At 45.3% G+C, this 22,732-nt stretch overlaps 1 protein-coding gene across 1 annotated transcript in view; it reads left to right on the forward strand.

Annotated features, from left to right (window-relative positions):
* LOC147890708 (uncharacterized) overlaps positions 1-22,732 on the forward strand; it is a 160,778-nt gene that overhangs the window by 84,304 nt on the left and 53,742 nt on the right. Inside the window, exons 7-11 of the mRNA XM_087389494.1 lie at positions 11,071-11,148; positions 11,233-11,298; positions 11,516-11,618; positions 11,720-11,784; positions 11,890-11,974. Coding sequence (XP_087245620.1) covers positions 11,071-11,148; positions 11,233-11,298; positions 11,516-11,618; positions 11,720-11,784; positions 11,890-11,974 — 397 coding nt within the window. The remainder of the gene's footprint in view (positions 1-11,070; positions 11,149-11,232; positions 11,299-11,515; positions 11,619-11,719; positions 11,785-11,889; positions 11,975-22,732) is intronic.

The raw sequence follows: 22,732 nt of genomic DNA on the forward strand, positions 1-22,732 counted from the left end.
CAAATGGCATGACCAAACATTCATAGTGTCCGTACTTTTTGCGAAAAGTGATCTTATACCCATCACCTTCTCGTATGCAGATTTGGTGATAACATGGATGATGGAGATTGATCTTGGAGAAGTGTGTTGCATGGGTTATCAATGTGAGGCTATGAGTACTTGTTTTGTATTGTGAGCTTTTTAAGAGCTCTATAGTCAATGCAGAGGGGCATAGGCTTATTCTTTTTTTCCACAAGGAGCACTGGAGAACCAAACAGACTATCACTATGTCGGATGTTACCTTTGTCGAGGATGTCCACAACTCTTTGAATTTCTTCATGTGAAGTGAAGGAAATCGGATAAGGGGACCTTGACAATGGAGTATGCCTAGAATGAGTTCAATTTTATGGTCTCCTAGTGGTCATTGAGGTGGTAACTCGTGTCAATGTCGTTTAACAGTAACGCAGCCAATGCTATCTTCTTATTGTTAGATAGGGCGATGTATCAAGATACAAGTGCTTTTTTTTTTCCAAAAAGGATGACTTCATTAAGTATGAATGAAAGCCGCAAGAGCAAGCTCAAATGCGGGAGTACATCATGACATGCATGAAAGAAAAAACAGCTCAAAAAGAGCTAACAAAAGTCCAATGTGGAGGCTGAAAATGCACCTTAACCCTGAAATAGTCTCAGAGAAGAAAGGAGATCCTCTCCAAACTCTGAAAAAGGTCTCTCTCCTGGCTGTAGCTGCTTTGGAGGATCCTTGCATACTTGCCATGAGTGTGTGTATAGTATCAGTCCATATACCGACTATAGACTGGGGTGGGTGGACGTGTGAACCCTCCATCGTCTCTGTACATCTAGCTCTCCAAATATGCCATGCTGCAATGCTAGTCAGAATCTCCCAAGATGTGTCTACTGAGGCATGAGTAGCTCTGAAAGGAGTGAAAGGAACATCTTGGAGAAAGAAAGAAAGAAAGAAATTTTATTAGAGTCTTCGGAAGACCGATGGGTCTATGAGACTGAAAGAAAACCTGATACAAATCACATTAAGGGTGGAGCTACTAAAACTAGCATCATCACCCGTGCTGAATCCTAAGTCTGATCATACATAATCAAATACATCTGGGTATGACAATGAAAAGAAAAAAGACTGGAGCGGAGCGGAATCCTCCGTATGTCATGTCGCCCTAGCTGGTGCATAGCCGGTGATAGGACGCTGGCGTCCGTCAAGGGGTCCCGTGCGTCTCGGTCTCTTGGAGGAGGCTCGACGTAAGACTAGAGCTACCATGACTCTCGTGGGACGTATCCGGGGTCTAAACAATGACGGGAGGTTCCCCAGAGTGATCTGTGTGTCCCCTCGATGTCTTGTGTGTCGTGTTGCGACCGTCGGGTTTGGGGTCTCTGTCACGTCTACGGCTAGACAGTGGACGGTCAATGTCACTCGATGGGAAGAAATTTGTGATCCTGCTCTGAGAGGTGTCTGATGGTGTGGCCAAGCCCTATCGTCTGAGTAAGCACTCTCTGTGTTGGACACCCTCGTGAATGAATGCCGCGAGACATCTCTGATCTAGGTAGGCGAGGAATCTGGAAAGGAGCTCGGAGCCGTCTCTGAAGAGATAGTGGTAGCGACCTCGGATCTCGTAGTACGCTGGGCACTTGAAAATAAAATGCTCCTTTGACTCAACCTCCTAACAATCGCACAATATGCATATGCGATGCTCCCTGGGGATCCCCTCTGCTCTGCCGCTCTCTATGCGGAGGCGGTGTGATGATACCCGAAACTGTCCGATGGAGATCCGTAGTGAGTGAGGCATATGAAGCTCAGTGTACCCCGGTGGTGTGATGAATCCCTCCTCCGAAATACGAAGACAGTAATCTTTGTAGAAACTCAGCTTCACTGGGAGATCCGTCGGCTCCAACCAGGTCTTGAAGGTTTGTAGCTGCAGGAGATCCTCTCGAATGACTTGGTTGGTGTGTGGCCCGATCGGGATGGTGCGTGAGTACCGGAGGGGCATCTAACCTGTACTGAAAAGGAGGTATCCTATCAATGTGAAACCCTAGTCTCACAAACCATTTGTGAGTCCGTGCATACCAGCATCGCTCGTCTCCCTCTGCTGCCAACCTCATAGAGGAATCGAGAGCCAACCATGGCAACCTCTGTCTCCCTGATGTGCAGTCCCCATATGATCTAACCCAATGTAGATATGTGATGGTCTGAAAGGCTGCATCTAGCTAGAGTGGAGAAGCACCAAACTTGGCCTGAATGATGTGATGTGGTACAGATGGTTTCCCCTGATCATCTGTGAGAGCATGAGGATCTGCAGGCGCTCCACCCGTGTCCACTCTATCTCTGACATGTTAGTTCCCCAACAAGGGCTGCCATACATACCAGCTGGTCGAACCAAGGAGTCGAAGAGAAGAGCCTTGGTTTGAGAGAGCATGACTCCACAGAGTGTCGTTGAATAATGAAGGATGAGTCTGAGTCCTGTCCCTCGAAAAACACATGAGGTCTAGTAAGAGATAACCATGCCACTGATCCCCAAGTCATGAAGAAGGGTGCTCTATGAAATATGCAAAGAATCCTGGCAACACCATTCTAGATCATCCTCGCCTGTTTGCACTCCCAAAGGCAATGCTAGACTGACTCAACTGTTGCGTGGCATGGAGGACAAGTAGGGTGAGCCCCAAACTTGGATCTCCACAGGTTCACTGCAATCCCTCCATCAATAGAAAGCCAAAAGAAGAGAGTGAATTTTCTATTTTTGAGGGATTTCCAAGGCCTCCTCCAAAAGTTCTTCTGCACCTCTGCAGAAATATGAAAACTATCCCAATGAGGAGCTTTGGAGGGCCTCCAACCTCTACTGCTAAGCTGAAATCTGCTGGCATTTCTAACATACATTTTGGCAAGTCACTTGTCAAGAATTTACTGTTTCTTTGACCTGCACAGGCTTCCGGGAGTTTTATTTCAATTCTTTTTTGTTTAGATGCTTGCAAGAGACATAAGCAAATAAGGGAGGTTCAGAATCATAGTGTGCGAAGTTGGCTTTGGAGGTCTAGAGCTGCTGAACCTGAGCCAGTAGAGTGGCCATACTGTCCTGTAATAAAATTTGCTGTTGCAGAAGCTGCTGTGTGTGCTGGGAAGGATCAAGAGGGTGGCTTGAATGTGTGTCCCTTTTGCTGAAAACTGTCTTGGTAATAAGCAGCATCAAAGTTCACTGAGAAGGGGCGCTGTTGACCAGGCAAATGACAGCATTTTGGAGGCAGCAGGTGCACAAATGTGGATCCCTAGGCAAATTTGGATTTCTGAGTCACAAAATCAAAGGCAAAGGCTGGCGTTGTGCAGGGTCTGGAACGTGTTGTGCAAATGCAGGATCAAGAAAGCAAGGCTGTATGGCAGGCTGTCTGTGTGTACGGACGGCAAGCTGCTGTTGTGTATGGCCAAGGCAGGGTACAAGGGCAGCAATTGGCTTGCAGATACAGTAAGGACAGGGCGCAGAGACAACAGATGTTTGTGATGCATTGTAGACTGGCACGGCTGATTGCTGGGTGGTGTATTTGTTTGTAGAGGCATCATTGGCTGCTGTATGGAGGTTTAAAGGGTAGGGTCTGCCTGTTTTGCAGGTGATATGGCTGGTGCTGGTTGCAAATCTGTAGGGTGGTTCATGAGGTGCTGCTGGGAGTGGATCTGCAGGGTGGTTTGTGACTGATTTGCAAGGTGGAGAAGGTTGCTGCTGGTCACGAATTTGCGGGGGGGGGGGGGGGGCGTAGGGATCTGCAGGGTGGTTCGTGACTGATTTGACAAGGTGGAGAAGGTTGCTGCTGGTTAGGAACTTCTTTTTTTTTTTGGGGGGGGGGGGGGGGGGCGTGGCTCTGCAGGGTGGTTTGTGACTGATTTACAAGGTGGAGAAGGTTGCTGCTGGTCACAAACTTTTTTTTTGGGGGGAGGGGGGGGGGGGGGATGGGGGATTTGTAGACCGTAGTTGGAACAAGGCTTTGGGTGCCCTTTGGGGTAGCCTTGGGTACAGGGGGCTTGTGCCCTTTGGTGAAGAGTTGGGTGTCCCTTTAGACTGCCCTTGTGACCACTCGCAGTGGGTCCTTGGCACCTTTTTGATGTCAAAGTTAATCAAAAGGGGTGCTGTTGACAAGTCAAATGGCAGCATGTTTGAGGCAGAAGGTGCAGTGTGTTGCAGATGCGAATCCCCAGGCTGTGAAAGAAGAGGTGGGAGCCTTTATGAAAGGTTATGTCAGTGAAAGAATGTGACCTTTCACGATGGGGGTATGTCCCTTGGTTGAAGAGAGATGAATTTTCATGAACAAGGTATGTCCGCTCGGTGAAAAGGTGCATCCCATGGTTTGAGACAGTTGAAGCATACCAAGGGGCACGAGTATGGTCTGGACCTCTCCACATCATCTAGTGACGTAAGGGTGTGGAGAGGCGACTATGAAAGCATGTGGAGCGGTGGGTGAAAAAATTTCCATTGCTTTCTCCATCTCTTCCATCGACAATGCATGAAATACCTTCTAGCTTAAGTTGGTGATCAGGTAGAGGCTACAAGATGAGAGCATTTCCTGCAGCTAGGGGTGAGTTTTGCTTTGATACCACTGTAAGAAATCCTAGTAATCTAATATCATTAGTGAGATGAGGAGCAAAAAGGATACTGTAATGATACCAAAGAACAAGAATATTTGTATTGCTTAATTTCTGACCCATTAGAAGTGTGTCTGATCCATACAAGAGGCCTCTCTTATATAGGAGCAAAGGACGAGCGTCTACAGAGTGTAGGCTAGAGAGCTTTGAGGAGCCTTTGGCGGGTTAAGTGGAGGGCTAGGAGAGGCATGCGAAGGGAAGGGATGATCAAAAGAGATCGTGGAGGGAGGATTTCAGAGTGCTCAAGGGAAATATGGGTGGGAGGTTGGGCTTTGGATAGGGGATGGGTACTGAGAGTGATGGCAAACAAATGGGGAGTATGAACGGGAGTGGAGTGAGGAGACACTGTCTAGATCGGGGTTTGGGGGTGAGTCGGAAGGGGTGGAGTTAGGTGGGGTTATCTACTTTTGTTTTGAGACTACTACAATGTCAAAGGGGCCTTTGACAAAGATAAAAGTGTTTCATGAGTTGAAGTATCCATAGGCAGGGTTTGGAAGACGACTCTTTATTTGATGAGGCCAGATGCTCTTGGGGTTCCTCAACCATTTGCTCAACATATTGGTGGTTCTTTCATGGATCTCTCCCTCGCTTGATGTCTTGTTTGGTTCGTGGCTACACACCTACCCTTCTTTTTTCCTTCAAGTCTAAACTCTAGCCCTTGCAAGGGTTTCAACCTGAGGGGGAATTTGTGCCATTGGGGATGAGGAGTGTGCTTGGGAGGAGGGTGAACTCCCCTATCATGAGCAGCAAGACGATTGGCCAAGTTGCCCATCTATCTACATCATAGGCACTGCTTGTTGGAAGCGAAGTCTGCAGCGTTGAACAGGGTTGTGGTTCAGGTTTGTTTGAGTGTGAATAGGGTTAGTGGTTTTAGGCTTTGTGTGATGGACATCATCAATGATGTCAATGTAAGCGTGTGTGACATCATCTATGATTGCCAGTAGTATGTTTGATTGAGTCATAAGATAGAGCTCTTTTGCCTATAAAAGAAGTATGTACCTGTGGTATCAAAACAATCAAGATCAGTTAAGTTCTTTGCCTCACATTATCTCTCCGTGTGACCAGGTGTCCTCAGCTCATTCACTCTATAAAATCACTACGAGGAGGCTCCTTCACTGGAAGCTACAGAATTCGAAGCATGGAAGCAGTGCAATCGTTATTGCCATTTGTCGACCTTGGGCTTGCTGACTCTCTCATGCATCATATCGACTTCAAATTGTTGGCCAACCAAGTACAGAGCAAGTTAGGAGTAGTTTCAGAAACAAAATTACCAATTGTAAGGTCTTTTTAAAGCTTAATTTTACGAGCTTCGAATGTATGACAGTGTCCACATGTCTTACCTGATGATGAGGACAAGGTGGCAGTCCTCATTAAGAGTCTGATGAATGTAACTCGATCGAATCTTCCCTAGAAGTACGTCATGTGGCGTCAACAACATTTGAAGATATGTTGGCTCTGCTACCTGAAAAAGACTGCAGAAACGAGGATAACAACATCAGCAAAAGTCAAAACATGGAAAATGCCTTTGCATCTTTTCTAAATGGAGGGATGGGAAGAAGATTCAATGCCGATATTGCAAACGCTTTGGTGACAAGGAAGCATTTTGCTTCCAAAAGGAGAAAAAGGAGCAACAAGAGCATCGTACTTATCTGGTTGCAGAAAATGAAGATGATGCTATTGAGCCCACTGTCCAAGCTTCTGAAATAAATGCATTTGCTGTTCGTTTTGAGGACCTCAATCCTGACGATGAAGATTGGGCCTTAAGTCCTCTACTTATGTATGGGTCAATAAGGATTCTCTGCCCTAGTAAAATATGATTGTACTTGTGTTTGTGGTGCCTTGATTTATTTTAAGGCTTAGTACTTTCCAGTTTGCCTTAGAAGTTAGGGGAGTTGACTAAGCAATGATCTCGGCTGTTGGTCGCAAGCTGATTGAGGGGATAGCCATGGCATGGGAGGTGCGCACAGCAAGGCTGGCTCTTTGCGCTAGTTCTGAAGATTGGTTGCTTCTTGCCGTGGGTCTCCCACCACCTTTGCTCCGAAGGGGGTTTGTTGGAACCAGAGTCTATAGTGTGAACAGGGGTTGTGGTTCAGGTCTGTGTCAGTGTGAATAGGTCTAGTGGTTTTAGGTTTTGTCCATCATCAATGATGTCAGTAGTGTGTTTGACTGATTCATAAGATAGGGCTCTTCTGCCTATATCAGCAAGTTCTTTGCCTCACATTCTCTCTCCATGTGACCAGGGTCTTCAGCTCATGCACTCTATGAAATCGCTACTTGTTTGCAACACTGCCTTGGTAGATCTCCGCTTACTGACAAAAGACCTTCTACTCAGTGTGTCCAGCATTTCCTCATGAAGGAGTGAGTTGAGGTTCTCCACGATTAAGTGAACGTTTGGGCTCCGTTGTCATAGGGTACAAAAGCCATTATCACGGGATCCTCAAGTACTATGCAGAAGCAAGCTCAATACTCCTTGAGAAGACCTGAGAACGGGAGTATGATTGGGAACCTAAGTACACGACGATGGCTCGAGTCTATATCATCCACTGTGAAACTATGGTACCATGGGATGTGTGACCCAAATAGATTGGACTTCACTCAACCAATACCTGTATGGTCTTTGGAAACTCGTGAGGTAAGTTGGATAAGGAAAACCCCTCTCCCTAAATTGTGACCCCTTGAGTGCTAAACTTGCCTAGATTCAATCCCGAACCTTGAAGCTATCTAGATGTTGGTGGGTCAAAGATGCTGCCATGACAGCCCAAACGGTCACCCTTGAAAAGTCGTCCTCAAACTCAAACAAAGATTTCCTTCACCTGTTGCAAACAGTGAAAAAGGCAGAAGAGAAAGGGGGCAAAGGGAGGAAAGAAAGTGCTTGTAGGCAGCCTGAAAAAGGAGAAAGGGAGGAAAGGGGAGGATTGTGAAATGAAAGGAAAGATGCGCCTGTCTCCATGGGCTTTACGAGGCAGCCTAGCTACCTAAAAGGCAGAACAAAATCTCCAAGGTGGAGCTGACAGAGGGGTGGCCCTTCAAGGGGTGGGTGTTGAGCAGGAAGAAGATAGGGAAAAGGGGTGGGTGTTGAGCAGGGAGCAGATAGGGAAAAGGGGCGTGAGGCAGTCATTAGCTGCCCAAGACCCTCCTGCATGTGGGTGGAGAGGAAAAGGTGCCTTGAGGACGCCTTGAGATAGCCCTTGGGGCTTGCCAACCAGCACAAAGGCTGACCAAAAACAAAGGTAGTGCAAGAAGATGACAACCGGGGTGGGTGGGTGTGCGTGCTTGTTGGGGGGGGGGGTGTGTGGGGAGAGGGGGGGGAGGGCTGATGAAGATAGATCAGCGGCAGGGGGGAAGACCAAGGGCAGCAGATGGAAAGGAGGGGGAATGGAAATGAGGAAGTAAAGGAGGGTGATGGTATGGAGGAGGGGGGCTGGTGTGCAGGCTCCTTTCCACTTTAGTCCAGTTCTTTCAGCCATCCTTGTGTTGGCTCAGAGTAGTTTCTGGGGATGGGTCCGTCGATGAAGCATGGCCTCTTGATCTACTTTTCTTCCTTTCTTTCGTTTCTTCTTGCTCCAGAATGATGCATGACATCTTCTTTTCCCATCGCTCTTCTACGTGTCTTGAACTTGCTTTCTTTGCTTTGGTGCCAGCCTGTGTGCTTGGATACCAGACCCTATTGGAAAAGAGGAGAGATGTGGAAAGTTAAAGAATATTATGAGTCAGCAGCATCTCGGACTATCGAGCAAGTTATGTTGTGCAAGTGGTAGAATGGGAGGTTGCAAAAAAGTCAGTGAAAATTTGTGGCAAAGCGACAAAAGGGGTGATCAAGTACAGAAGTAAGCACCACACAAAATGAAGCAGAAAGAAGGTGTATATCGAGGACAGTGACAAAATACAAAAGGAAGTGAGGAGTTGCAGCTGTTAGGTAACAAACAGAAGCAGGAGAGTGACAAAAAATAAGGAAATAAATGATGAGGTAGTGGCTGAGGAGACAAGTGGAAAAGCAAACCTAAGAAGATCAGCAAGGAAATGTATTCGCCGAGGAGCAGCAGGAGCAGCCTCAAAAGGACCAGCGTGTTTTTCTTTCTCTGCCTCTATCAATACAAGTGGCTAGCTGGTTCAAGGGCTCCAAGGTCCTGTCAGCTTGATGCGGTTTGGTCTGCTTAGTAAGAAATCTAGCTTACACATGTCAATATCCAATATATTGAGGGCCCAGTGTGAAGCGTAGGCATTGAGCTTCTTTTGGGGCTTGGGATGTTCTTGTTATTGATGTTTTAAAATTGCAGTTAGTTTATGGTATGGACAATCTTGAAGTACGTTGAATTAAATTTAAGCTGTTAGATGTTCACAAAACCTTAAATGATTCTGAGGATTGACGCTCATAAAAAAAGACCAGTCAATTTTTAGAGGGGGGCATGGTTGGTGTCAGGTGAAATCTTGCCTGTTTTTTGGTGCACCATGAATAGACTACCTGTTTGCTACAGAAGAATGGGATTGAGCAGGTATCATTTGCTACTAAAGCATGCTATTTAGTGGGTAGAGGGGAGCTTAGGTCTAGGCTAATGTGTGTTAGAAGCTTAGGTCTAGACTAAAATGAAAATGTTTAGACTTCACAAGCAGTTGTAGCTTGAATGAAGAGATTTTGGACTACCTTTTGATTAGCCTTCTCCTTTAGTACTAGCCTTCATCATGGCTGAGTCTGCCCTTCACCTCCGGAGTGCCGATAGAAACTCAGTACGAAGACTTTGTATAAATGGATGCTCAAGTATGTGTGGGTGTGTGGATTTGTATGTGTGAGAGCATATTTTTATACTATGGTCTACACCCACTGTTGGGCGCTGATGACGTCAATGGGGATGCCATAGTAGCTAGTCCCTGCTATGCATGATGGAGTTTATGGTTTTCAACCTTGTGAGTGACTATCATGAGATTGAAACTGCACTATGTGGTGTTTTTAGAGGATGAGTTTGGGAATGTTCTTGGATTCATCTAGGTATATGCTTCTGCCGTATTAGCGGACATGCAAATTTCACCTTGTGAAGTTTTCGTCCAAGTTGCGGCCTGCTGGTATTGTGATAATTCTTTCTATCTTAAATGGTGCGTTGCCCTATCAGCTAGATTTAGATTTAGATGCTTGTTGGGGAGAGACTAAAATGAAAATGTTTAGACTTCACAAGCCGTTGTAGCTTGAATAAAGAGATTTTGGACTACCTTTTGATTAGCCTTCTCCTTTAGTGCTAGCCTTCATCATGGCGGAGTGTGCCCTTCACCTCCAGAGTGCCGACAAAAACTCAGTACGAAGACTTTGTATAAATGGATGCTCAAGTATGTGTGGGTGTGTGGATTTGTATGTGTGAGAGCATATTTTTATACTATGGTCTACACCCACTGTTGGGCGTTGATGACGTCCGTGGTGATGTCATAGTAGCTAGTCCCTGCTATGCATGATGGAGTTTATGATTTTCAACCTTGTGACTATTATGAGATTGAAACTGCACTATGTTCTGTTTTTAGAGGATGAGTTTGGGAATGTTCCTGATTTCACCTAGGTATATGCTTTTGCCGTATTAGCGGACATGCGAATTTCACGTTGTGAAGTTTTCGTCCAAGTTGCGGCGTGCTGGTATTGTGATAATTCTTTCTACCTTAAATGGTGCGTTGCCCTATCAGCTAGATTTAGATTTAGATGCTCGTTGGGGAGAGACTAAAATGAAAATGTTTAGACTTCACAAGCAGTTGTAGCTTGAATGAAGAGATTTTGGACTACCTTTTGATTAGCCTTCTCCTTTAGTGCTAGCCTTCATCATGGCTGAGTCTGCCCTTCACCTCCGGAGTGCCGACAGAAACTCAGTACGAAGACTTTGTATAAATGGATGCTCAAGTATGTGTGGGTGTGTGGATTTATATGTGTGAGAGCATATTTTTATACTATGGTCTACACCCACTGTTGGGCGCTGATGACGTCAGTGGGGATGTCATAGTAGCTAGTCCCTGCTATGCATGATGGAGTTTATGGTTTTAAACCTTGTGAGTGACTATCATGAGATTGAAACTGCACTACGTTGTGTTTTTAGAGGATGAGTTTGGGAATGTTCCTGGATTCATCTAGGTATATGTGTTAGAAGCTTAGGGTCGAAGCTGGTTTGTCCTCGATGGCAATCCCTGATATTTCCTGGATTCGCAACATTTTGCGTGCAGTCTCTTATAGAAAGTTTGCACATGCTTGACTGCTCAGGAATATGAGGAACAATGATTGACATGGAAGATCTTAACCTGCTAACATTCATAAAAAGATTGCACCATTGCTCAACCTTTGCACTACTATATTACTTCAGAGTGAAAACTGATAGGAAAACCTCAAAGTTGACGTGATCGTGGGGGGAACAGACACTGCTTTAGGTAACATAGATGAGCTTTCGATCCAACAATTCTGATAATTGCAACTTGCACAGGGATGAATTTGCGAATGATGCTGCCTCTTCAATCACGGAAGAAGCTGTCGCAAAGATTTTTAAGAGATTTTTGGCAAGGTATGAGGCAATGTGGTGTTCTCAGTCGACCAACAGATGCACATCTATGTGAACAGTGTTAACCGTACTGGTGGAATAGTGCAGGGAAAGTGCCTTGCAATCATCCCTTCACAAGTATCAGCAGGAGTTAAAGGAAGCTTTGGGAGCCAGGTAAACTGTTTGAGAACCTGTTTAATATCGTGATAATGCCTTCTGGACACCTGTGGTTCTTTCCTTTAGGCTGTGCTCCTGATGCAAGTTACAAATAATTATCAACATGAGTGTTGTTATCTTCTTCCGACTTGCATTGGTGGTTTCTTTGATGCCTTCATGTCGTTAAGGCACACTGAAAAATATTAGATATTGACTGGTACTTCAATGCGGAAAGGTTGGAAGCTGCTATGGTCGCACTTGATCCATCAAACGGTGCTGTGCGTGTACTAATTGGTGGACGGGATTACTTTGAAAGCAGTTTTAATCGGTGTACACAGGTTAGTGTGGGTCTATCAAGGCTAAGACATTGAACAGTCTGAAATGTTTCTCTTCTAATTGGAAGTTCTTGCTTGGTAACATGTATCATGTATGCGCTCAGGCTTATCGGCCTCCAGGATCGACGTTTAAGCCAGTTGTATACCTGACTGCATTAGCAGAAGGGATGTACGTGATCAATCTTGTGAGTCCTACCAGTATTATTTTCTCATTTTCCACATACTGCAAAGCTTGCTAACATGACAATGTACTTTTGCTTATTTCTTTGGTCAGAGATCGAAAGCACATTCTTTTGGATGAGCCTTACACAATTGCGGGCTTTTCTCCTGAGAATTATGACCAGAAATTCAGAGGGAAGGTATTGATCATCAGACATGTATTTTGCAGTTTTGTGCTTGAAATCCCATTAATACTTCCCTCTACACTTACCTTTTCCTTGTAAAGGGAATTTTCAATTTCACCAATTAATTCTCTGTAGCTCATACTACGAGCTGGAATTGTCCCCTTGCATAGTGGCTTGTAAGGCTGCCATCTCCTTCTTGAGCTGCTCATTCTCAGATTTCAGCTCATCAATGAGTTTACATCCCTCTTTTGAGGTCCCCTTTGTGTCCTTGAACTGCTTCATTTGCTCTTTGATATGGTTCAGCTCTTCTTGTATAGGTGGCTGAAGCTCCCCTTCCTGCCTTCAACTTCTGATTCTCATCTTTGAGAGTGGCGACTTGGACTTCTAGAATCTCAATTTGGGAGGCAAGAGAGCTGGTTTTCTCATTCAGCATTCGAGTTACCTCTTTGCCCATTTCGTTTGTGTTTCCCTTGCCATTTCTTCATGGCTTTTAATTGAGCATGTAGGTTGGAGAGCTCATCATTCCTGTTTTCCCCTCATTTCTTTTGTATGCATTCAAGCTCAGCATTCTGAAATTTACACACATCCTTGATTGTTGATATGCAGCCTTTGATATTCTTATCTTCTATTTTTTCCGCTTTGGTCCAAATGACACTATACTTGCGCTCCTTTTCACCTCTTGTCCTTTGGTCCTGTGGGCTGTTCATTGTGCCCATTTGATCCCTTTCTTGATCAGTGCTTGCTTGCAAAGCACAAGAAAGTAGGAATGAAGAGATTCCTCACATATTTGCTGTCCCGGGTGAACTCAAAGCATGCTGGTAACTCTTCCCTTGTCCCTCTTTGTCTTTTTAGTATTGCATTTGCTGTTAGGTTCACTTCTTGATCTGAATTTGTTGTTTCTTGATTCTTTGCAGATCCAGAGCTCGTTTGAACAGAGATAGGGTGTTGGAGTCAAGGTGTAGGGGCTAGAAATAGCCTTTTTGAGCTTATGAAGGGCCTAGGACAGCCCAAACCAGTCCACCCCAGATGGTAGACTAGGTAGGGGGGTATATGTGCCCTTTTAGAGAAAGAAAGAAAGAAATATCTATTAATGTCCGCGGGAGACCTCACGGGTCTATGGGACCAGGTACACACCAAAAAGTTGCAAATACATCTGGATATCCAGAGAGTTGGGGGAGTGCTCAAGGCAATTGAGCCCCAATTATTTAGATGGATAACTAGCTACTAATCCTATCTTAGAAAAACGGCTTGAATAACATTAGTTTAGGACTGAGAGTCTTTGGGTTTAGATTTGAAATCACGAATCAAGGCTTGTCCATCATGATAGACTGCCCATTTTCTAGCTTTGTGTGCATCTTTCACTTTAGCGAGTTCAACATTCCTTTTTTTGAGCTGAGTTGGAGTGAGCTCCTCACATATATATACCTGTGTACCTTTCAGCATGTTTGTCTGTCAAAGAATCTTGGTTCTTCCTGCCTTCTTTGTGAAATAAACTTGTACTTGTGTTCCCTTCTAAGAGATACAACTGATATCAATTTCATCCCATTCTATCTGTGGTATCTCCTTATTATGAAGCCAAAGTGAGTCAAAAATAAGTGTTCTAGGTGTGTAGGGGGTGTTTTATAGTCTAGTGAGTCCTAGACATGCCACGTGTCATATTGGGAGGTATCCCATATACACTATGGCTTTCTAGAGTCTAGTGTCACACTATGTAGTGTTGTACTTGTCTTGAGTCTTTACATATCAGTCAACATCAAGCTCTTTGGTATCATGTGAGTACTTGTCCATTGCTTTCATTTTCTCTCCATTTCATTTCCATTATGCTTGTTATCTTTCCTTTCCATTCCTGGTGTTAGCTTGCTTCTCTCCCTAACACTATGATCTTTCACTATCTCCATACCTGGCTCCTCAGTGATCCCTCTGAGTGTGAGTATGTGATCTAGAGTCCCATGATCATGCCAAAATCTAGCTTGTTCCTTAGCCTTGAGCCTTTGAATCTCTGCGAATGGGTTGAGCTCAGTATCAAGCATGGATGCATAAATCAATTGAAGATGCAAAACGAAGAGAGAGAGAGAGAGTGCAGGTACAGGACGAAGTCAATGTAGAAGTCACGTCAAAATATTAGATAAGGTTCCTAAACACAAGTACAAAGTACTTGTATCTAGGCCTAGGACTAAGTGTCCTAGGTGTCACATAGGACTAAGTGTGCTATGTGGCATAGAAGGCACTAATACTATAAGTGCCTACACTTATGCCTACAAGGCACATACCATGGCCTATAGGGCATCACTAGAACCACCAAAAGATGGCCTACAAATCCCCCTCCATGGGATGGGCTGAAGTACTCTGGAAACGTCTCAGAATACCTGGTAGTTTCTGGTCATGGTGGCACATGTTCATCCAAAAGGATATAGCCACCTATGAATGTACAAGGAATGTCAGATCATGTAACAAAGGGAACCAAGTGTAAAGCATGTCGGAAGACTTCGAACTTGGGACGAGGAAGTGCCTTTGTAAACATATCTACGATGTTGTCCTCTGTGGGAAGATAGGACAACTCTATGTCTCCTGCTGACAACCGCTCCCGAACATAATGATAGTGAACCTCAATATGCTTGGTACGCGCATGAAACACTGGGTTACGCGCAATGGCCAAAGCACTCTGGCTGTCAGTGTAGACAATAGTGGAGGATGTCTGGCAAATACCAAGATCTGTAAGTAAGTGTCGAAGCCAAACACACTCTACTGTAGCGGTGAAGGTTGCCCTGTACTCAGCCTCACAACTAGTCGTGGCAACTGTCGGTTGCTTCTTGCTGAGCCAAGAAATACATGAATTGCCAAGCAAAAAACAATTGCCAGTATGTGACACTCTGGTGTCGGAACATCCTGCCCAGTCACTATCTGTGTAAGCATGCATGGTAAGTGAACCCTGATCACCATAGAAGAGGGCTAAATCCTGAGTGCCTCTGAGATATCTGAAGACTCTCTTCACTACGTGCCAATGCTATGAACTGGGCATGTGCATGAATCTGCTGAGCTGAGATACTGCATACTGCAAGTCAGGTTTGGTGTGACATAAATAAATAAGGCATCCAACAGCCTGCTGATAAAGAGTGATATCACATGGTGCGCTCCCACCATGAGCTGAGAATTTGAAGCCAGGGTCCACTGGAGTAGAGATTGGCTTGCACTCCTCAAACTGAAAACGATCAAGGAGCTGTCCAATATACTTGGACTGTGACATCATGATACCCCCCTCAACATGAGCAAACTGAATGCCCAAATAATAATGGACCTGTCCCATGTCTGACATATCAAAAATCTGCTGCAAATCAGCCTTGAAAGCTGCAATTTGCTGAGTATCTGGGCCCGTGATGAGCATATCATCCACATATAAAATCAGCACTAAAAAATCAGATCCACTCCCATGGAAATAAAGAGTGGGTTCTGTGGGACTATTCTGAAAACCAAGGGATAGTAAGTGTGCATGAATTTTGGCATACCGTGCCCTGGGTGCCTACTTCAAACCATAAAGGGCTTTTCTAAGCCGGCATACCTTATTTTCAGAATTAACAACCTCAAAGCCAGGAGGTTGTGTAACATAGACTTCTTCCTGCAGATCCCCATGAAGAAAAGCAGTCTTGATGTCAAGTTGGTGCACTTGCCAATGATGATGGGCTGCAATGGCAATGACACATCGAATGGTAGTAATCCTGGATGTGGGAGCAAATGTCTCCTCAAAGTCAATGCCTTGTTGTTGGGCATACCCTTTTGCAACAAGACGGGCTTTGTATTGATCTATGCTGCCATCAGATTTCCTTTTTAATTTGTAGACCCACCGCGTTCCAATGGCATGCTTGCCAGGTGGGAGATCTACTAATTCCCAAGTGTCATTTTTGGCAATAGATTGTAACTCAGCTTTCATTTCATCCATCCACTCTTTGCTGTCAAAAGCATCTTTATGGCACAAAGGCTCTTCATTGCAGGCTGTAGCAAGGAGTGCAAACTCAAGAGAGTGACCATGCTGTCTATTCCCTGATCTTGTCCGGGCAGCAAAAGGCTGATCTTGTTTGCTGTCCCTCAATGTATCCAGAAGCCATCTGAGAACTTGCCTTTGCTATCTATTAACAGCTCTTTCTTCAATGACTGCATCATGAGTAATGGGATCATTTTGTGCCGGAAGAGAAACCTGCAAATCAGCATGAGGTTGAGGCTGATTATTGCTTTGTGGAGGGCCTGCAGGAGGCGCATGTTGCTGCTCAAAATCCTCTTCTGATGATGGTAGAGGTAACCAAGATTCAAAAGCATCAAACATGTCAATATCTGGCTTTGCTTTGCAGTCCACAAGAGGAGAAGCTGAATGTTCAGCAAAGATCACATCTCTACTGACAATAATCTTCCCAGTATTTGGTTGATATAACCGATACCCTCTGCTCTCCTGGCTGTAACCAATAAATATGCATTTGATTGCTTTATCATTAAGCTTATATCTCAGCTGAGATGGTACATGAACATATGCAAGAGACCCAAAAACTTTCATGTGTGAAAGTGAAGGCTTTCTGCCTTTCCATGCTTCATAAGGTGTAATAGTCTTTAATGCCCGTGTAGGTGATCTATTCAGCACATAGTTGGCACACGTTACTGCATCAAGCCAAAATTTATTGGGCAAACACTTGGCCTTAAGCATGCATCTGGCCATCTCCATTGTGGACCTTTTTTCCTTTCAGAAATAGGATTCTGCTGAGGAGTGTAAGGAGTAGTGCATGAGTAAATAATGCCCCGTGAGGATAGAAATGCATCAAACTCCTTTGACATATACTCACCCCCCCTATCTGTGTTGAGGGTGACAAGCTCGCATCCTGATGCATTCTCAACCATATTCAGCCATCTCTGAAAGCATAAGAAAACTTCAGATTTGGCCTTTAAAGGATATACCCAGCAATAGCTTGTGAAATCATCAATGAGAGTCATGAAATACTTATACCCCCCAATGGCATTTGTCCTCATTGGGCCACAGACATCACTGTGTACTAGCTGCAATTTCCTTTGTGAGAGTTTTGGACAATTCTTTTGAAAAGGAAATCGATGCATCTTACCCAAAAGACAACCCTCACACAAATGTTTGGAAACTGTGTGAGTCTGAGGTGCATCATTTGCCATCTGCTGTGAATGTAGCTTTGCAAGAGCTCTATAATTGAGATGGCCCATTCTCTCATGCCAAAGATGAGTTTCAGCAAGTTGTGAATTTGAAATAGCCAATGCTTCAATAGAAAGTGCAACTGGATGATGATCAAGGTGATAAAGCCCTTTTTGTAAAGTGCTAGTGAGAACTATGGCATTGTCATCACGAAGATCATAAACTAGACATCTGTAGCCATCAAAAACTACTCTGAAACCTGAAGTAGCAATTGCTGAAATTGAAATCAAGTTGACATCAATGCCAAGCACAAAAAGAACATTTGTCAGAGTGACAGGATGGCTGGAAATGGATGTGAGCTGCACATCTCCAACTCCTTTTACAGCATATGAAGCATTATTGGCACATGTAACAGTCCCCCCTCGAGGTGCATCAGCTAGAGAATGAAACAACTGTCTGCAAGATGTGACATGCTTGGAAGCTCCACTATCAAAGTACTAGGACTGAGGATCATTAGCAGCAAAGAGTGCATCAGCTTTGGAGGGATCAAATGAGCAATGGACAGCCCATGCCCAATCATCCTGAAGAGCATGTGCATGTGAAGCATTTGTTGGCTCATGGGATTCAATGGCATGTGACGCATTAACTGTCAATCCTGCTTTCTTTTTCTCCGAAGCAATGCGCTTCCTGCATTCTGAAATGTCATGTCCAGGCTTGCGACAATAGTTGCATCTTTTCTTCTTTCCCTTATCTGCTGTATTTTTAGATGCATGGGAGGAACTGCAGCTGCTATGTGTAGAGGAATTGCAGCTGCTATGCGCAGATTTTGGCTTGCCCATAGGCTTGGAAGCCTTGCCTCTTCCTGTCTGCTGTGAAGCAAATGCATGATTAGGAATAATGGCTTGTCTATTAGCTCTACTTTGCTCTTCCTGCAAAAGCAAAGTAAGTAGCTGATCAAAAGAATAGTGGTCTGGATTACCCATGGCCACTAATCGAAGGGTTGTAGCAAACCCTTGATATGTATCTGGTAGTCCATTCAATGTAGTACTGACAAGCTGTGAATTTGGGCACCACCTCATCAATGTTGGCAAGCTGTTCCATGAGGTCCTTGACCTTTGTCAAATATGCATCCATTGACTCACCTTCATTCATATTCACTTCCTGTAATTGCCTTCTCAAATATGCAGCAGGAGCTTCATTGCGAATCTGATATAGAGAAGCCAATTTATCCCAAGCATCCTTTGCTGTCCTGCAAGACCGGATGTGTGGAATAATGATTCTCTTGCATGATAAAGCAATGCATGAATGTGCATTTGCATCTCTTGCATCCCATCTAGACTGTTCTTGAGTTGGAAGAGCAGCAGCAGGAGTGCTAGAGGAAGAGGCATCAGGAGGAGTACCACTTGCAGAAGGTGCAGCAGTAGAACCAACCACTGTCGCATTGGCTGGCCTCAGATCAGCCCCAGAAACAATATTCCACAAATGCTTTGCAACAAGAATATGTTTCATGAGATAAGACCACATCGGATAGTTGGTGCCATCCAACTTATCATCTTCACGAAGAACTCCAAATAAATCTTGATTGTTCCCAGCCATAGCAACTGTGATAACCTGTAAAAGACCTGAAAACCCAAAAGCCTCAAGGCTATCACTGCAAAAAGCTGACTATCCCAAAAATGACAGCAAATATCTGCAAATTTCTGACCCAAATCAAAGGGCAAATGCAGATTTGACCCAAATGTGACTGTGACAGGCAATGTTCACTGCAAAAACAGCAAATTTGGCAAAAGCCCCAAATTTATTGAGGACAAATAGGCCAAAAAGAGGGCAAATTCAGAAAAGTCCCAAATTTAGCTGAAATTTTGCAAATGTGACCCAATGTATGCAAATCTGACTCAATGTCCTGCAAATGTAACTGAATGTCCTGCAATCTGACCCAATGTACTGCAATCTAAACAGAAATTGCAGAACAAATCCCAAACTTCAATTTCTTGCAAGAAATTGCAATTAAAGGAGGTAGAAGGAAATGAAAACCCCAAATTTTCCAATGTCGTGCAAAAGCCCCAAATCTGCAAATGTCTGTAAATGACTGCAGTGAGACCAAGGACCTGATTCCAGCCAATGCTAAAATAGGTACAAACCTGTGGTGAATTTGTACGGAATACCCAGATGAAGCTGTACGGAATACCACTGAAGGTACGTAGTACGGGGAGCTGGTACAGACTGCTGACGATTGAAGGTACGGTGAAAGTACCTTGTACTCCTACGCAGGTACAGTCGTACGGCGTAGGTACCTTGTAGGTACGAAACGATGTACGGTACGAAAGTACGACGGATCTATCACTGCACCGTACGTACGGCGAACTGCAGGTACGGGTGTACGATTTCAGTACAGCATACGGCGATGCACGACTTCAGTATAGCGATGCAACGGCTACGTGCAGTACGGCGCAGGTACGACGAAGTGCACAGACGTGCAGTACAGCACAGCGACGCGCATGTATGGATGTGCACGGACGTGCAGTACGGCAACTACGCAGAGTACGGAGCAGATAGCGTTGAAGGGCCTCGAATAGGCTGTAAGGTACGTAGATCTGTACGGAAGGTATGGACTGTACGACGCCTGCTTGTCGACCAGCGGGGCAGAAAATCTCCAATGAGCAATGGAGGCTCGGGGCTGAGGATAGCTGAAAGGCTAGAGCAAAACCTTCTCTGATGCCACTGAAGATGCAAAACGAAGAGAGAGAGAGAGAGTGCAGGTACAGGACGAAGTCGATGTAGAAGTCACGTCAAAATATTAGATAAGGTTCCTAAACACAAGTACAAAGTACTTGTATCTAGGCCTAGGACTAAGTGTCCTAGGTGTCACATAGGACTAAGTGTGCTATGTGGCATAGAAGGCACTAACACTATAAGTGCCTACACTTATGCCTACAAGGCACATACCATGGCCTATAGGGCATCACTAGAACCACCAAAAGATGGCCTACATCAATCATAATGGTCCTGTAGTTTTCCGGGCTCATGGGGTCCCTTGCCTTGTGTATGGGAGTGATGGTGTTAATAGTCCATGTGTGAGGAAAGCCCTTGCCTTGTGTACGGATGATGGTGTTAGTAGTCCATGTGTGAGGAAAGCCTAAGCAAACCGCTTCATTAAAAAGCCTTGCTAAGATCAGGGCCAAAGTATGTATTCAGTATGCAATAAATTGAATGCATAAGCCCCTCTTGATCTTTCACTTGGTCATTATGAAGATTTAGGGCTGCATGCTTGTCACCAATGGCTGTAAAAAGAGTGCAAGAGGTAGGACGGGGCAAATGCGAGAGGTTAGGAGATGACCAATATGCTTGCATATGGGTACCATGTCTGGGTATCTGTGAGAGGGGATAGAGCTTGCCGCTCAAGGAACTTCGGCCATAAGTTTTTGGAGTTGTTGTTAAACAAAATATTTATTAGCTGCTCATCATACAAGCTATTGCACGGTACAGAGCCAAGAGGTGGGTGGGCGGGTGGAACGAGTAGTGTATGTAAAGGTGCAAAGGGTAGCCTCGTGAAGTGAGCGAGTAATTAGAGTAGGTCGTGTTAGAAAGTTGTGCAGAGTATTTAGGGGAGAGGCTACGTTCAAAGTGAATATCCTGATAATGTTGTGAGTGGGCATGTTGTGTGATGCGTCGTGATGGCACGTTGATTCAGATAGTCTTATACGCGGATGACGTGGTTTTGATCTGTTGAGGGCCTCCAGCGACATCTGGATGCACTACATGTTTTTTGTGAGTCACATGATCTGAAGGTCAACCTTGGCAAGACCAAGGTAATGTTCTTCAACACATCTTGAGCCGTCATGCGCAATGAGCAAGCAGCAAGGCCTTGAATGTCCTGGTCAGAGGCCTAACAGTTGGAGGTTGGTAAAGTTGAAGCTCCAACAAGACCATTTGTAATGAAACTACAAACAGCTATGGACAGGTCCACTCCCATGAGCATGAGGGAAACCCTGACAGGGACCAGAATATATTTGGATGACGATCTCACACTGTTGCAGCAAGAGCATTGGAGAGAAGGGATGATACGGGTTATGGCAGCAAGAGATGCGGGGAAATGGACTGCCTACAGGGATGGCAAAGTGATTATTCGAGAAAGAGTTGAGAGAGGTGACAAGGGAGAAGGGGAGAAGGAAGAGGGTGAACTATGACGGTGTTAGAGCCGGGAGAAGAGTGCACAAAGCAAGCTGAGTATGGCTGTATGGAACTGTAATGGTACTTTTTGGTCCGACCTAGGTGGCTTCTCGGAGACATACACAGGCAGAGACATCATCTTCTACACTGAGACATGAGAGCCCAGAGAGAGGGCTGCCCACAGTGACAGGGTACACCTGGGAGTTTTCTCCTAGGAGAGATAGTGGAGTACGAGGCTCTGGAGGTGTAGCTGTCCTTTTCAAAACACACTTGAGACCACTCATATCTATGGTACGGAGAGAGGAACATGCACGTCACATGTGGATATGAGTGCATCTACTAGATGGCTGACCGATCTTCATTGCAGTATGCTCTTTCCCTCCACACACGTCATCATATGCCCATGATGTCACTACAGAGGGGCACGGCCCTTATGAGACGATACATGATGATATCATAGAGTTCTCTAGACAGGGAGACACCCTCCTTCTAGGGGATTTCAATGCAAGGACGAGGGACAGGCAAGTGGGTTTACTTGACTTCACATATGAGAGAGATCCCCACATGATGCCAGAGTTAGATGCAGTAGAACTTGGGATTCAGAGACTTTCTGCAGATACTTCACATGTGACAGCATACGGGCGACACCTGCTTGAGTTGGGAGCTGTCCACGACCTCATCATCTACAATGGCCTTCAGAGATGGCCATCATTTGAGGGATTCACATGCTTCCCACATGGAGGCGGGACTAGCACAATGGACTACCTACTGGGCCCATTGGCTTTTATCTCACGGATACATGACCTCACCATATACCCCCCCCCCCCCCCCCCCCCCAACTTGGAGCTAACCACTCATATCTGGCCTTCGATGTTCTTGCTACTACACCAGGCACAGGGAGAGTTCCTACCGCTACCTGTACCTAGATCCACTTTGACCATGCCCTTGATCCAGTGTATGTGTATCACTTAGCCAGAGAGCTTCCGGCCTTATGTTGCTGATTTAGACCTTGCCCACGCCTCAGCCACCCTTGTTACAGTGATATAGGATGCTGCCATCAGATCCTTTCCTACGACCCGATCTTCACGGGGACGAGATGGGAAGATGCCTCAAAATCCCTGGTTTGATGATGAGTGCAGAGAGATGCGAGCCCATCTCACACAGGAGTGAGCCTTGGGTCAGTTGACGTCACATGAGGCACACATGATCTTTCAGCGGTTGACACGCCGCAAGAGACGAGTCTTTCTCACACATAGGATGGATGAGATCATCAGATCATTTCGCGGAGGAGACCCAACCACTGTGTGGGGATTCCTCGCGGAGGGGAAGCCACCATCCCCATCACCGATCCGGGCGTGTGGCACACTTATGCATGCTCCTTATATGATGTCCCGAGGCAGACACGTCCAGACATGTCCACTATGCCCAGGCCCACTACCTGTCATCTATTCACTACGCAGAATGTG

The sequence above is a fragment of the Dipteris shenzhenensis genome, chromosome 18, assembly GCF_047967505.1.
Source record: "Dipteris shenzhenensis isolate YYH24624 ecotype China chromosome 18, Dip_SZ_1.0, whole genome shotgun sequence".
Taxonomy (NCBI): domain Eukaryota; kingdom Viridiplantae; phylum Streptophyta; class Polypodiopsida; order Gleicheniales; family Dipteridaceae; genus Dipteris; species Dipteris shenzhenensis.